Source organism: Pleurodeles waltl, chromosome 10 (assembly GCF_031143425.1).
Source record: "Pleurodeles waltl isolate 20211129_DDA chromosome 10, aPleWal1.hap1.20221129, whole genome shotgun sequence".
Classification (NCBI taxonomy): Eukaryota; Metazoa; Chordata; class Amphibia; order Caudata; family Salamandridae; genus Pleurodeles; species Pleurodeles waltl.
In genome coordinates this window covers 512,936,100-512,949,565 of record NC_090449.1, presented here as the reverse complement: position 1 = coordinate 512,949,565, position 13,466 = coordinate 512,936,100, and the positions used below count along the sequence as shown (strand labels likewise).

General features: G+C 40.0%; 1 protein-coding gene across 3 annotated transcripts in view; it reads right to left on the bottom strand.

The window, feature by feature from the left end:
• Positions 1 to 13,466, bottom strand: part of KLHL18 (kelch like family member 18) — a 238,982-nt gene that overhangs the window by 118,332 nt on the left and 107,184 nt on the right. For all 3 annotated transcript variants that reach the window (XM_069210941.1, XM_069210942.1, XM_069210944.1), the window contains exons 2-4: positions 10,522 to 10,652; positions 9,575 to 9,715; positions 3,214 to 3,412 (exon numbers count right to left, since the gene is read on the bottom strand). In XM_069210941.1, the coding sequence (XP_069067042.1) occupies positions 3,214 to 3,412; positions 9,575 to 9,715; positions 10,522 to 10,652 (471 nt within the window). The remainder of the gene's footprint in view (positions 1 to 3,213; positions 3,413 to 9,574; positions 9,716 to 10,521; positions 10,653 to 13,466) is intronic.

Below are 13,466 nucleotides of genomic sequence, written 5' to 3'. Positions count from 1 at the left end.
GGAGCACAAAGGACATTAAGAAGCAATATGATTGGAAGAAAAAAAAAAAAACGCAACTACATGGTAGGAAGATGAAAAGAGAAATAGTACTGTAATCACAGCAACGGAAAGACCGTAATTGTGATGAAGCAATCTGTATATGGTCCATGCTCCAGAGGAAATTAAGCCAGGAAACACTGCCCACTTAGGAGGTAGAAGCCACTTGTTTGATACAATATCTCTTGCAAGTACATGTGCCGTCACAGGCAAAACCTAAAAATGAAGGCCATTCTTCTGCAAATTTTAGCGATGAGCAGCCTTAACTTTAAGTGGTCTTGCTGCCTCACAGATGTACAAATGTCCATGGCCAAAATGGGAGAGAATATATATATATATATAAAAAAATCTATATCTATTCTGGAGCAACTACGATTAGTGGACAAATATCTTGTTAATTCCTATGAAACCATCATTCCTTATTTACACACAATATTTTTAAGTCTCAGAGCTTCTAAATAAGAATATTTTTTTTACCATATTAAACTAAAGATGAGGTTGGTATGGTAAGTTTCAGTTCTATGTCAATTGTTGGTATTTTTCATAAATCTGCTTATCAGGAGGTTTCAGCCACAAAACAGCATTAAGGGGAAACTGTATGAAAAAGTCCCACTGTACCTGTATTGTATATCAACTCTCTGAAACAACATAAATTTGTGGTTCCCAACCTGTGGTCCAGAGACCCCTGGGGGTCCGCGAAGCCTCCTCACGTGATCCCAAACTGCTTAGAAAATTAATTATTAACAGATTAGATCCCTATCTTTCAGTAATGACTCAGTGGGGGGCAGGGGTCCCTGGTTTCCAATAATGATTCAGTAGGGGGTGGCCGGGTCCCATTAGTAATAAGGTGGGGATCCACAGAAGTCAAAAGGATGGGAACCACTAACATAAATACCTTAATTATCTGATGTATCAGAAAACTGATAGGTACCATCTCATGGAAGACCGAGCACACTTCTTAAAATGCAAATTTGGAATGTGAGGCTCTATTAGAAACACAGCCATATGGTAGTTAAAGTATTAAGATAAGACAACAAATGATTCCCAATTAAGTAAGGGGCATTCAAATATTTTTAAGTAGCTATTTATAAGTGCCTGAAAAACAAAATCACAGCAAAGCAGTCAGCTTGATTGTTTGGTCTTTCACCTTCAATAAGTTGTGCCTGGATACTTTCAATAGGATGTAAAGTAAGGCTTCTAGTTGACAGCTGATACCCGGGTGCCCAATGTACTGAAGGTCGAGAAATATCTAAAATTGGTATTTCAAAGCTCCAAGTATTATCAGCTAATTTCCTTATAATAGATACACAAAAACTGATCAAGCGTCATGTTATGCCCTACATAACCCATACCTCTTAATTTAACAAGCATTGGCAAAGCCAGTAGGTCACAGCTATTAGTTTTGTCAATGTCAGGGTCTTTTAGCCAGGTATAATAGGGTATTTTAAGACTTTTTGCATTATGAGTACTAAGAGACCTACCAAATAAATATCAAGTTATGCAACTGTGTGGGTCATCCAAGAAGTAACTCTCAATAACATCCTTGGAAAAAGCTTCATATCTCATTTTGCTAGAGGGCAACGATCTTAAATGCTTCTGACACTAACGACTTAAGGCAAACGTGTGTAAATATTTGTAAAGTGATCTTTCCCTAAAGTGGGCCGAACAAAATAGTCCGTCACTAGGAATAAGCATGCTGCTGAAATAATTATATTTATGTAAGCTGCCTAGAGAATATGCTGAACTTCTAGCTTCTATATTTACCATTACTTTGATCCAGGGTAAAGAATAAGGCCATTTTTTAATCATGTAAACCGAAGTCTACGGAGAGGAGGAGGTGGCAATGATATTCTTTATGCTGAAATATCACACATTCTCGTATTTGGCCGCAAGATGGCACAATTGGCTCTACTGCCTCCAGAATAAGTACAAAGTAAATATCTTCTAATTAACTTAAACACAGAAATGAAATTTTACATGTAATTGTTGTAAAGGATCACTATATGTTTCAGTTTTTTTTTTTTAATTAGCAAACTTGTTAAAATAGTCAAACAGAGGGATTTTGAATTTCGCCGACTTATTCTGAGCTTTGGTGACTCATTCTGAGGTATATTAAATTATAAATTAATTTATATAAATAATAATACCCAACGATGCGTTCAATAAATTGTAAAACAAGGTGATAAGAAAATGTACCTTATGTCTTCTAAAGTTATCCTACACATATCTCTTGCAAGTATAAACCCAGATAAAGCAGCGATCAGATGTGAGAGAGATTTGGTTGCAGATGATAGGCTGGGTGGGAGGTTGGGGGAGGGGGGGGGGGATGAGGCAACAAGAAGCTGACGATGGAGCTAGTGAGATCACGAGTACTCGTATGGCGGGTGTACACCAAGAAAAAAAGTAGCTCCTAAAACAGGAACAGTGGATGGATACAAGTACTTGGTCCATGCTCTGAAGGAATGCTCAACACAAGAAGCATGACACATGCATGCAATGCTCAAACGGCGACAAAGTATATGAGCGCAATGATGGAGCGAGCAAATTGTAAATTTATGTGGGGGATGGGGGGGCTGAAGTCCACTGAATAGTAAACATGTCGCTTCGAGAAAGTGTATCTGCTGTCTAGCCGAAACCTAAAAAAAAAATTAAAAAAATCTGTGCCTCAGAACCCATATATTTACTATGTACAATAATCAGTGGAACTAAAGTTGGGAAATGAACGATCTAAAACAATAGATTTACTAATTTGAATTAAACTGAACAGTGGCCGTAGTAAAAGGAATTGTAGCCAAGCTCACTATGGTCACCCTACTTCACAGCAATGTTATTGTCCTGCTGTTGACAGAAAAGAACCAAAGGGAAAGTGAGTGAAAGCCTGAAAGAAGACAGTGAGCACGCGACAGCATAAGAGTAAGCTCAGGAGAGTGTGAAAAAAGGGGGTAAGAAAGAGTAAGTGTCAGAAGGAGAGAGACTAAACGAATGCAAATTGAGTAGGATATGGAATATAGCTGGGCCACAGGAAGAAACTTCCCTTAAGGCCAATATATTTCTAATGATAATCTACATGATAATAAATGCTACTGTAGACTTTTTTTATAGTCATTTAGCTTTACATTGTACTAGTACAACTGACAGAAAATGCAGTCAGTAGTACAGTTGCCCAAGTCTACATGCCTGTTCCTCAGCTTTCACATTCAGTTCATCTCTAGAAACAAGCTCCTGCACATCTTCAAAAGGCAGAGCCAAGAATTCCTCCGACATAGACACTTCCACGAAATTCTGATGAACAAAACTGTTGGCCGAGTCGTAGAGCACAGCACACATCATGGTCTCTGCAAACTGGCGTACACCCAAAGAATTCTTGGGATGGAGCCTGGAACGAAAAAAATATTTGAGAAAGTTAGTTCTGCACAGAATAACAAAGCTTTATTAGGAAAGCAATAAGTTACAAAACAACGGGCCATTATGGGTCCGTCAATTGTTCAATGTACAACGCAGTCAACTCAATAGTCTATTTATGATATATTCTAATTTTAATACTTTTGGACCATTGTTAAAGAAAAAAAATGAAATATAAGAGCACCAAGTCCATTCAGAGTGATTATTTTCTTGTTTTATTACAAAACAATAAATATGTAACATTTTTGCCCTCCAATTTCACCCTGCATTTTAAATATTTTTGCTCCCCTCTGGTAGTTGGTAAAAGACAAGCGTTTAGGCTGATTGACAGCTGGAAAGGGTTGGTTCTAAGAATGACCGAAAAAGGTTTCAAGCACTGCTAGCAGAATGGTCAGTGAGGATGTAGATGTAAGGGTGCTAGCCTGAAGGATGGAAGTACTGTTTGTAGCGGCACTAAGAGTGGACCATGGAACGATTGGCATAGGTCAGATTGGTCCATGTGATTAGCTACTGTACTGTATGCCCGGCTTAACATTTATTCGTTACAAACACATATGATCGATAACAAAGTCAACACCCTTCCAACAACACATCCTCCACGGGTAGCCGGCTACTCCTACAGGCAAGTGCTTCAGTGCCCCACATTGGGTAGTAAACACTATAAAATGTTGCAATACGATACAACTGACCAGCATGTTAAGTGACGCCGATGCATGTATTTCAATAATCAGAATGGCACAATTAATTTAATTCAGGGATGCTCATATCAGTAACTGTAGGATAGGTCAAACCTGTTCATTGTGCCCAGTGCTAGGTAATGAATGTCAATAGCTGCAAAATTAAGAGAGCAGATATCAAAACACAACGGACAACACAGGAATCAAATGCCTCGGGGAGGGGCTCAATGAAAAAAAAAAAAAAAAAAAAAAAAAAAAAAAAAAAAAAAAAAGGAGGGCCCATTCCCATATTTTATATTTTGTGACTTGTGCGGACAGAAAACGTGACAGACTGCTAAAGCGGTCTGTAGTCAGACATACAAAAATGAGAACATTTTACAACCAAGACGCTGCTATGCAGGGACTGCGGGTCCCAAAACCAGCATTCCTGCTGCTTGTGACCGCCGGGGCCCGCACTGAAGTAGCACTATATAGTGGTGGACCTTCTCCCGCAGCACAGAAACCAAGACGCTGCTTTGCAGGGACTACATGTCCCATAACTATAATTCCTACTGCTTGTGACCGCCGGGGGAGGCAGTGCCTGCATTGAAGTTGCGCTATAAAGATCTACATCTTCTCCTGCAGCGCGGGACGTGCCCGGACGAGGCCTAGGCCAAAGGGGCAGGTCCATCCTTCACCAGTCAGACAAGGAAGTGGCAGGGCCACCCCCCCTTGTTCTTTGTGGCAACCTCTGCTGGCTTTTAATTTTTTTTAAAAATGTGTGGACACCAAGGTAGGCCATTTATATCCCTGCTGGCTGTTCTTCAGTGACTTTTGTTGGGGCAGAAATATATATTATTTTTTTTCCCCCAAAACAAAGAGGCAGTTTTGAGCCCCTTTGGGACCTACATGTTCAGGACTGACTCACTTTGAGGTTGAACCATTTCTTGACGAACCAACAGTCACGTTCCCTCAATACCCTGTGGGTTTTGAGCTGGAATATTGTGGGGGTTCAAGGTAAACTTGCTACAGAAGAGTGCTACAATCTATTCAACACTTGTGACATTGTCTGCTTACAGGAGACCTTTGAAGTGGAGAGTACTCTTGCTAGATGGTTTTGCTACATTCGCCTCCCTTATTGTAGAGCCACAGGGGGGGGGGGGGGCACTTTTATTAATCTGAACGTTAGTTGCAAAATGGATGGGGTTACTTCCAATTAATTACATATTCTGGGCACTCTTGATCTTTCCAAGTTCTCCAAGGGTGCTAGTGGTGAATATATATAATTTAACGTCAGTTAGGGAGGGGCACAATGTGGTTCTGAACTGGGTAATTTATTGGACAATTATGTTGTAAATTCTTCAAGTTTTAACGCTACTATACTGTAGGGTGGCTTTAATCTGCACCCCTGTTCGGACTGTTCCTTGTATGAGGATAATGAAAATGATTTCCCTGGTATGGATCCAGCATACCCTAACCATTCTCAACAAGGGGATCTACTCAATCGTATGATCTTAGAACACACCTCTGTGAGCTTTTCAATAAGGTCAATAAGGAGGATGTTATTGGTAGGTCACAAATTCCAACCTTTAAGGGGGCAGGGTCAATCACGATAATTTTATCTTTGTATAGTGCTGCTTATTCTCTTCTGTGATCAAGTTTAATGTACTTTGGCATACCAAGAATGATCATTAACCCTCTTTTGGCAACTTTTCACTGATTCCAACTCCAGTTAAGGTGGAAGGGTTATACAAGGAGTCAGTCAACACTAAAGACCAGGAGAAAAGACTAATGGGCCAAGGTTGTCCTAGCTGATTTTAATTCTTACTTGTTGTCCTCCTGTCAAATCTGATTTCTATACCTGTCTTGACAAAATAGCCACTGACTCAAACATCTTGGTGCCTTTTTTTAATCTGATGGGGCGCATTAAGGCTATGTTCACCTTGCCTAGTGCTGCTCGGCCAGGGACTCTTTCAAAGTGGTTCGACAAGGCATGCTCTCAGGCCCATAAGGTGCTTATAGCTTCTCTGCAAAGGCAGCCCAGCAATCGGGAGGAGGCGAAGAGGGCTAGGGCTTCTTACTGTCAGGCTCGTAATGTGAGGCAGGGAATTTAAAGGAGAAGTTATGGGACAATTTACTGGGGACCTGAGCCTCCCAGGACAGCACTGCGTTTTGGAAGGTTGTGACCACCCACTGTTTCGGCCCTGAGCAGGTGTCTGTGCAGACCCTCAGTATTACTACCCAATCCTGGCTTTATCACTTTGATGCCATTTACGATTGTGATAATAGTAAGGATCTGCATGGTAGTGGTCACAAGGCCAGTAGACTGCTTCCAGTGGGGGTCAAGAAAACAATTATGTCCCTACCAGACAGCAAGGTCTGGGTCTGGGTCTGGATGGGGTTCTAGGAGATGTTTAAATCTGAAGTTAATCTCTGAGCCCCAACAGTAACTCAACATCTTAATGCAGCCACCCGCAGCTCACTACCCTCTAATTGGCACCATTCTGTTATTGTGCTCATTTTCAAGAAAGGGCTGAAAAAAGGACTCGTCTGTTATTAAGCCTTTCTCCGATGGATAGTGAGCTCAAAATGAACGGTTCTGTGGTTTTAGACCACCACATTCTTTGGGCTAAGGATGACAAGATTTTATCAGAGATTCAATATATTTCAGGGCAAAGGTACTATCAAACATAATTTGAATCTTTTACTCTTGATCTCTAAATATACCAGGGCAAAGGCAGGGGCGTTCATTTGGCTTTCATGGACCTCAGCTTAGCCTTTAATAGGGTTAACAGGGCTAATCTCTGGGCTGTGTTGGAGTCCATGGGGGCAACTCCGTGCTGGTCACCTTTCTGCATGATCTTCACGAGGGTCTTACTTCCTCTGTGAGATATTGGGCCAATGGAGAATGTTGTAATCCCTTTAGTCTCAGAAGAGGGGTGCATCCTGTCTCCCTTCCTCTTTGTTCTCTATATTAACGGCTTAGAGTCGGTCTTATCTAATCAAGGGCTCAATGTACCATATTGGGGGGGGCGCCCTATGCTCGCTCTTCTACATGCATATGATGCCGTCCTAAAAGTACGTACGACCAAGGACTTGCAACACCTCTTAGATTTGCTTGTCTCCTTCACATATGGACTTCACCTGTCGACCAACTGTACCAAAGTCCAATGTCATGGTTATTGGCCCCAGAAACACCACCACAAGGAAATTTGACACAAAGGCCAATCTTAATAGCAGAGTTGATCACTTCTCTTGTATGGGAATTATTTTGGACTTCCATCCTTAATGGCAACTACTGCTTCAAAAAAATGTCATGCTGTTTAGGAGGGCTATTAATGGTATAAGTAAATTTTCTAGATGCTTACGCCACACACATGTAGAGACCACACTCAAAGTCTATCGGCCAAATGCATTTCAGTAGTTTGCTTTGGATGAGACATCTAGGGATATACATCTGTTGCTCCTCTACAGGTTGCTGAGAATAGTTTCCTGAGAGGTCTTTTAAATGTCCACCAGGGAACCCCTAGCGAGATCGTGCATGAAAAACTGGACTTGGGGTACATTTCTGATTCTATTGGTCTACGTCCTCTACTCCTATAGTTATCCATTTGGTTGAAAGAGGATTTAATAGTCAGAAGAGTTAGTACGAGGCGGTTTAACTTTGGATAATATGTCCTGCATACCCTGGCTCACATTCATTAGAATTAACTTTGCTTCATCGAGTCGTCCAGAACTTTTTTCTGATCCACAGCGTATTGTGAAAGGGAACATTGTGTCGGTGAAGCAGGCCTTCTTCCCTAGGGTGGCAACGGAGCGAGAGACCTCAGCTTTCAGCAAACATAGGTCACGTCACTTTGTTTTGGTTAAATCAGTTATTGGATTGGAGCCTTAACCGAATCTGGGGATGACCAGCTACCACTGCAAATTGTTAAGTTATTTTAGACTAAGGGCCTGATTTAGCATTTCACAGAGGGCACTCCTTCACAAACGTGACAGATATCCCGTCAGCTGTATTACAATCCCATTTTAGCCTATGGAGATCGTAATACGGCGAACGGTATATCCGTCACATTTGAGACTGAGGAACTCTTCTGTGAAACTCTAAATCAGGTCATAAATCTGTTTCATCAGTTGTTGCTTCCAAAGGGTCTGGACCTAAAGTATCTGAGCTACAAGCGTGTCCTTCTGACCACTTTTCTATTCCTGATAACTTTCACATTATTGTGGTTGAGTTAATGGGTTAAATGTTATGACTGCAAAAGACACTGATACTGTTTATTTTTATATGCTATGGTATCATTACCCTTTCATATGTCACACTACTGTAAATCCGAAAATGCAGATCTCTGGTAACTGCTCTGACCTGATATTGTTTGAACATGCTAGTGCACTTGTAAACTGTAAAATGCAATAAAGTTGTATTAAAAAAAAAAAAAAAAAAAACATTATTAGGATTTACCCCAGATTCACCAGTTCGAAAATACCAATCTACCCACCCAGTACTTTTGTCCCTGAATTTGAGACATGTGAGAGCAGAGTTCTTGTCTTTACAACTCTTAAGATCTCCTAGGGTGTTCTATTTTGTATCCTGTTGTTTATCTGTAGTGTTTTATTGCCATTGAGTAATTTAATGAGAATGTTAGACTGTATTTGAGTTTTATCCAGATTTTGCATTTTCATGGATGTGCTTAAATTGCACTGTATTTTAGAGTATTTTATCTTGGCAATTATGCGATAATCCGATTTTTCGTTTGTCTCTCCTTTTATAGTGGTTTTGATGTACTGTCTTGTACTTTTATGATTTTAGGAGAAAATTGAAAAAAAGTTAATACTGACTAAGTAAATGTAACTGAAAAAGGGAAAAGTACATAGTCAGAAAGAAAGGGGTAGGGTATGGACTAAGCAGAAGAGATGAATGAAAAGAATAATTACAAACATAGGGCTTCAAAATTAATTACGCTTATATTAACATCTGAAATTAATTATGCCACACAATACAATCACATGGAACCAACCATGGCATGATGGAAGCTCATGATATAATCATGAATAACCAGACATTATGTTCCTATTAAGACTGTGCTATCTTACGATTATGGTTTTTAACAGTTTGAATGCAATGTAAAAAATAAAATAAAACAAAACATTCATTTATATGTATAATAATAATATAGAGCTTTTTTTCTGCTACAGTTATCTTTGGACTACACGACTCACATTACTTATGACATTTTGAAACATTTCAGATGCCACGGTATCCTTACCTGAAGTCAATATTACTTGTAACATAACAGAATGAGTAGGTGTACAATACTCAAGAATGTCTGGAGCAGCATCTCAATATTTATGAGGCAGTGGCTTCAGCAGCCTGCTGCATGCAGGAGTGTAATGTGAATACTGCAAATAACAGTAAACACTGCACTGGGGGTGCGATTAGCTAAACCTTCGGTGTTGTACAAGAACTATAAATAACTTACCTTTCTTTTAGGAAAGAACAGCATGCATCTTTGATACTCTGCAGCTGGAGAAAGCTTGCACCCATCAGCAATGACTGCACGTTCTGCTGATCTATTGCTAAGTGTCCATTGTAGGCAAAATTTATCAAGGCTTCTAGTGCACTAGGAAGGAAAATAATTATACCATAACATCTAAAAATTACTCCAAGGATGTAAGCAGTCATTTTTTGCAAATAAAACTTTTTTTTAACCTCTGTTGTCTACAATTCACCTACAACTCCTAGTAGACTGTCATTAAAAAGGCACAATCATTTATACTTACTGATTAAAAAAGACTACTTTCGAAAAACAAGTTTTGGATTCACATGTCTCAAACACAGAAAACTGTTTTTAAAGGCGTCCAGGTCACCAAGGAAAAAAACGTGAAATGCAAGTACCTGTTCTGATTCTTTAAAGTTCAAGGGCTGCAGAAATGGTGATTATTTTCTCCAATTTACTCTATTTTAAAAAAGCAGACCATGGGAGGGTTGATGCTTCAAAAACAGAAAAGGAATGCTAGACAAATGATCTGCGGCCCTCAACTGCCGAAATACTCATGGTCTTCATGTTTAAAGACCTTGTGCCAACAAGACCCCATGCATTTAACATGTAAAGCGAAACATATCCCTTTACTGCCATATTCAACTCAAACACATGATGAAAATATACAGGATCGTGGCTGAACAGAACACTAGACTAACCAACAACACAATAAACTACCAAACCTTACTTGCACTAGTAAGACTTTGCATCAAGTTAAGTCAATTCATTCAAAATAAGCTTTATTCGTTTTTTGAACAAACGATGGACTTTGCATCAATTCTGGACAACACAGAGTCTTCTATATAGACACAGTTTACATGCACTGATTTGCTAGAACTAGGTCTTTGACTTGCCTGGATTAAGAGCGCAATTAACACTTTACTTACCCTGGGTCCATCCCTTGCATAACAATCTCATCCTGTTTACATTCCATCATGTCAGTGGTAAACATGGCGTGAAAGTAGGGAATTGAGGCAGCAAGCACAATGCGGTGGGCACTGAATTTGTGATCACCAACCTAAAAAAAAACTAAGACAGCATTAAGAAAATGCAAGGAATTCATCTTTAGTTCTGTAGCTAGGCAGCTTTCCTAGGATTCTCTGTGTTATCTGATTCTGACAAAGATATAAAATCAGGAAGAAGTATGGGGTTTTGAGGTAGGGTTAATCAATGAATTAACATCTACTCCAACGGTTGGTGTATCAAGTAAAGTAAGCTTTAAATCCAGTAAGAGGAGGGAACTTTAAAAACTTGGTAAGTCAATAAAAATAAGTACTGTTTATTCAAGGAACAGTTTCTATTGAGATGTATTAGGCTTCAGGAGAAAATTCAGACTGTACCAGCATTCTAGTGGAGAAAAATGAAGGTGAAAAAGGGGGAAAATGTCATTTTCGTTGTACTATTGTGCACTGTGCCAATTGTTACATTTTAAGCAGCCCCAGATTCTTGGAAAGACACTGGAGTTTGTTACTTCAGAAGAACCAGACTTAGCAATAATAAGTCATCAATGCAAGTTTCCTCACTCTGAGGAGCAGTGCAAATAAGTATTGCAGTTGACTTATGTAGCACTTTACAAAGACTTTTCGCATGCAATGACTACAGAACTTTGTCTTGCCGAAAAGAAGTTAACTCAATGGAAGGTTTTACTTGCATTTTCACTATTTTTGTTTGTGGACGACTGCTTTTCAAAACATTCTAGGGTGGAATAATACATTACTTTGTATAGAGTTAGCCGTTGACAAAGGATTTTTCAAATAGTACAGCACGCTTTGTTTAGTGTATTAGAAAGGATACTTTTTTCCAAGAGGCTTGTAATCCTAAACCTAGAGTGCATCAGCAGGATTTGTACAGCATCACTGCAAAAGGTGCACTTTTAAAGACTGTTTCTTTGGAAAGATTCACAAGTTTTTGAATTGTTTTCAATAATGGCTAATTCTAATGGTGTGCTAAATGTAGAATAAACAATTTGACCCTTATTACAGATAAAGGGCACAGTCCTTGTTTGTGCCAAGGTGCACCTTTAAACAGGACCACTAACAGGGACAGTGCGCCATATTATGATGAATGTGCTGCCCTCAAGGGAGCGCTTTCAGTGAACTATGGGGCATCTATTTGCTCCGTGTGACAGCACCCACCTGCAAAGAGAGGTCTTGAGTGTCCACGGGACCCTGTTTTACCCCCCTAGAGGGCTGCCTCAGGGGGGCGTATTGACAATGTGCCACCTTTGTGGCACAATGCCAGTGCTCCTTCTAATGGCCTGTTTGTCTCTGCGCCTGCTTCCATAATACAGTGTGGGCAAAAAGATAAAGATTTCCTCATTTGCGTGAGGGCACACACTCATGCAAATGAGGGAACTTCCTCTTATGCCAGCGGTGGCTGCACGTGCACCAGTGCGATCAGTAAAAAAGAAGCTGCTGCACAACTATCTTAAATACCATAGTGCCCCAGGGGTTCATTGTGCCCAGAGGGCACTATGTGTAATAAAGCCCCTGGTTCGATGCATCTTAAGTGTAAATCATTACTGCTTGTATTGTTCCTGTTCTATAATGTAGAGTACTGGGATACCAAAATGCCCTTAATGATTGAAAGTAACAAGATTATAGCGCCTTAAGAAGCATGCAAATTCACTACAGCATTACTTGGGTTAAGTTTATCCTTCTGCAAGTGTCTGCTGTTTCTTTAGAAGACATACGACCAAAGACACTTCTATTTAAATACTACAACTAATATTACTATTGTTAGGAGGATGTAAACTGGGTGTAATTTGGTACTCAAAAAAACAAAACAGCATAGAAGGATCACAGTGGGTTAAACGAGTGACAACGAAGAAACATGGCAAGATATACACAACAAAGAATATTGAAAGATTTCAGTGGCACGTACACAATTAACAAATAAGCTTCGAGGGACATGCTCACAATGCAAAGAAATTGGCCGATCTGGCCTCTGGAATGAAGCGGGAGTCTGAGAATATATTCTATGACATTGCTCATCAAGCATTTGCTTAAAATTTAGAGAGCGAGATGTACCTCGTGCACTGCAAAGGAGAACCTCCTAGGAGCCTGAACAACAACCAGACAGTACCGTGAGAAGAGGGGCGGGGGTAGGGGGGTGAGGGGAGTGGAGATGTAAAACGTCATGTCATTAAATGCCATTTGTGGTAATGTTTATAGCAGAGGGGTGGGAACAACAGGAACAGGGAGGATGCAGGCATATGCTGCTCTCCACACTTGTGTTTTTTTTTTTTTAATCTTTACACAAAATGCCTCCTTGTGTTGAAAATTGACACAAGGACGCATTTCACACCATACTTTAGTGCTAAATGAGAAATTTGCATTCTGCATAATTACACACAAAAAAATGCACAACATTTTGCATAACTAAGCTAAAGCAAATTAGGTGAACTTTGCACACCTGGTAAAACGCAGTTTTACTTCTTACACAGCTGGTGACAGGTACCAGTCTTGGAAATATACACGTACAGGCAGTAGAATATTCATGTGGGACTATTGTAAGGATACCTCCCCAGCAAACATGAAAGCCTAACAATAACAGCAAAGGCGCAGTAAAAAGGCGAAGAAAATAAACAGTGTATTTAAGTGATGTGCAAACGTTTTCTGAAACGTGGTCAATAAATAGGAGTCCAGTAACTGGGTGGGATAGCGAGAGCTCAGTGACCTGTTATAAATTAGTTATGTTTCGTAACCGTGGTGGAACAGCCCGCCACTTTTCCAGTGAGCATCTCTCATTGCTGCCTCTGTAATAAAGGCAAGAGTTTGGGCCAAACAGCTAGGAGGATCGTTCGTTTCCTTATGATGAGCAGTAGTTTGCA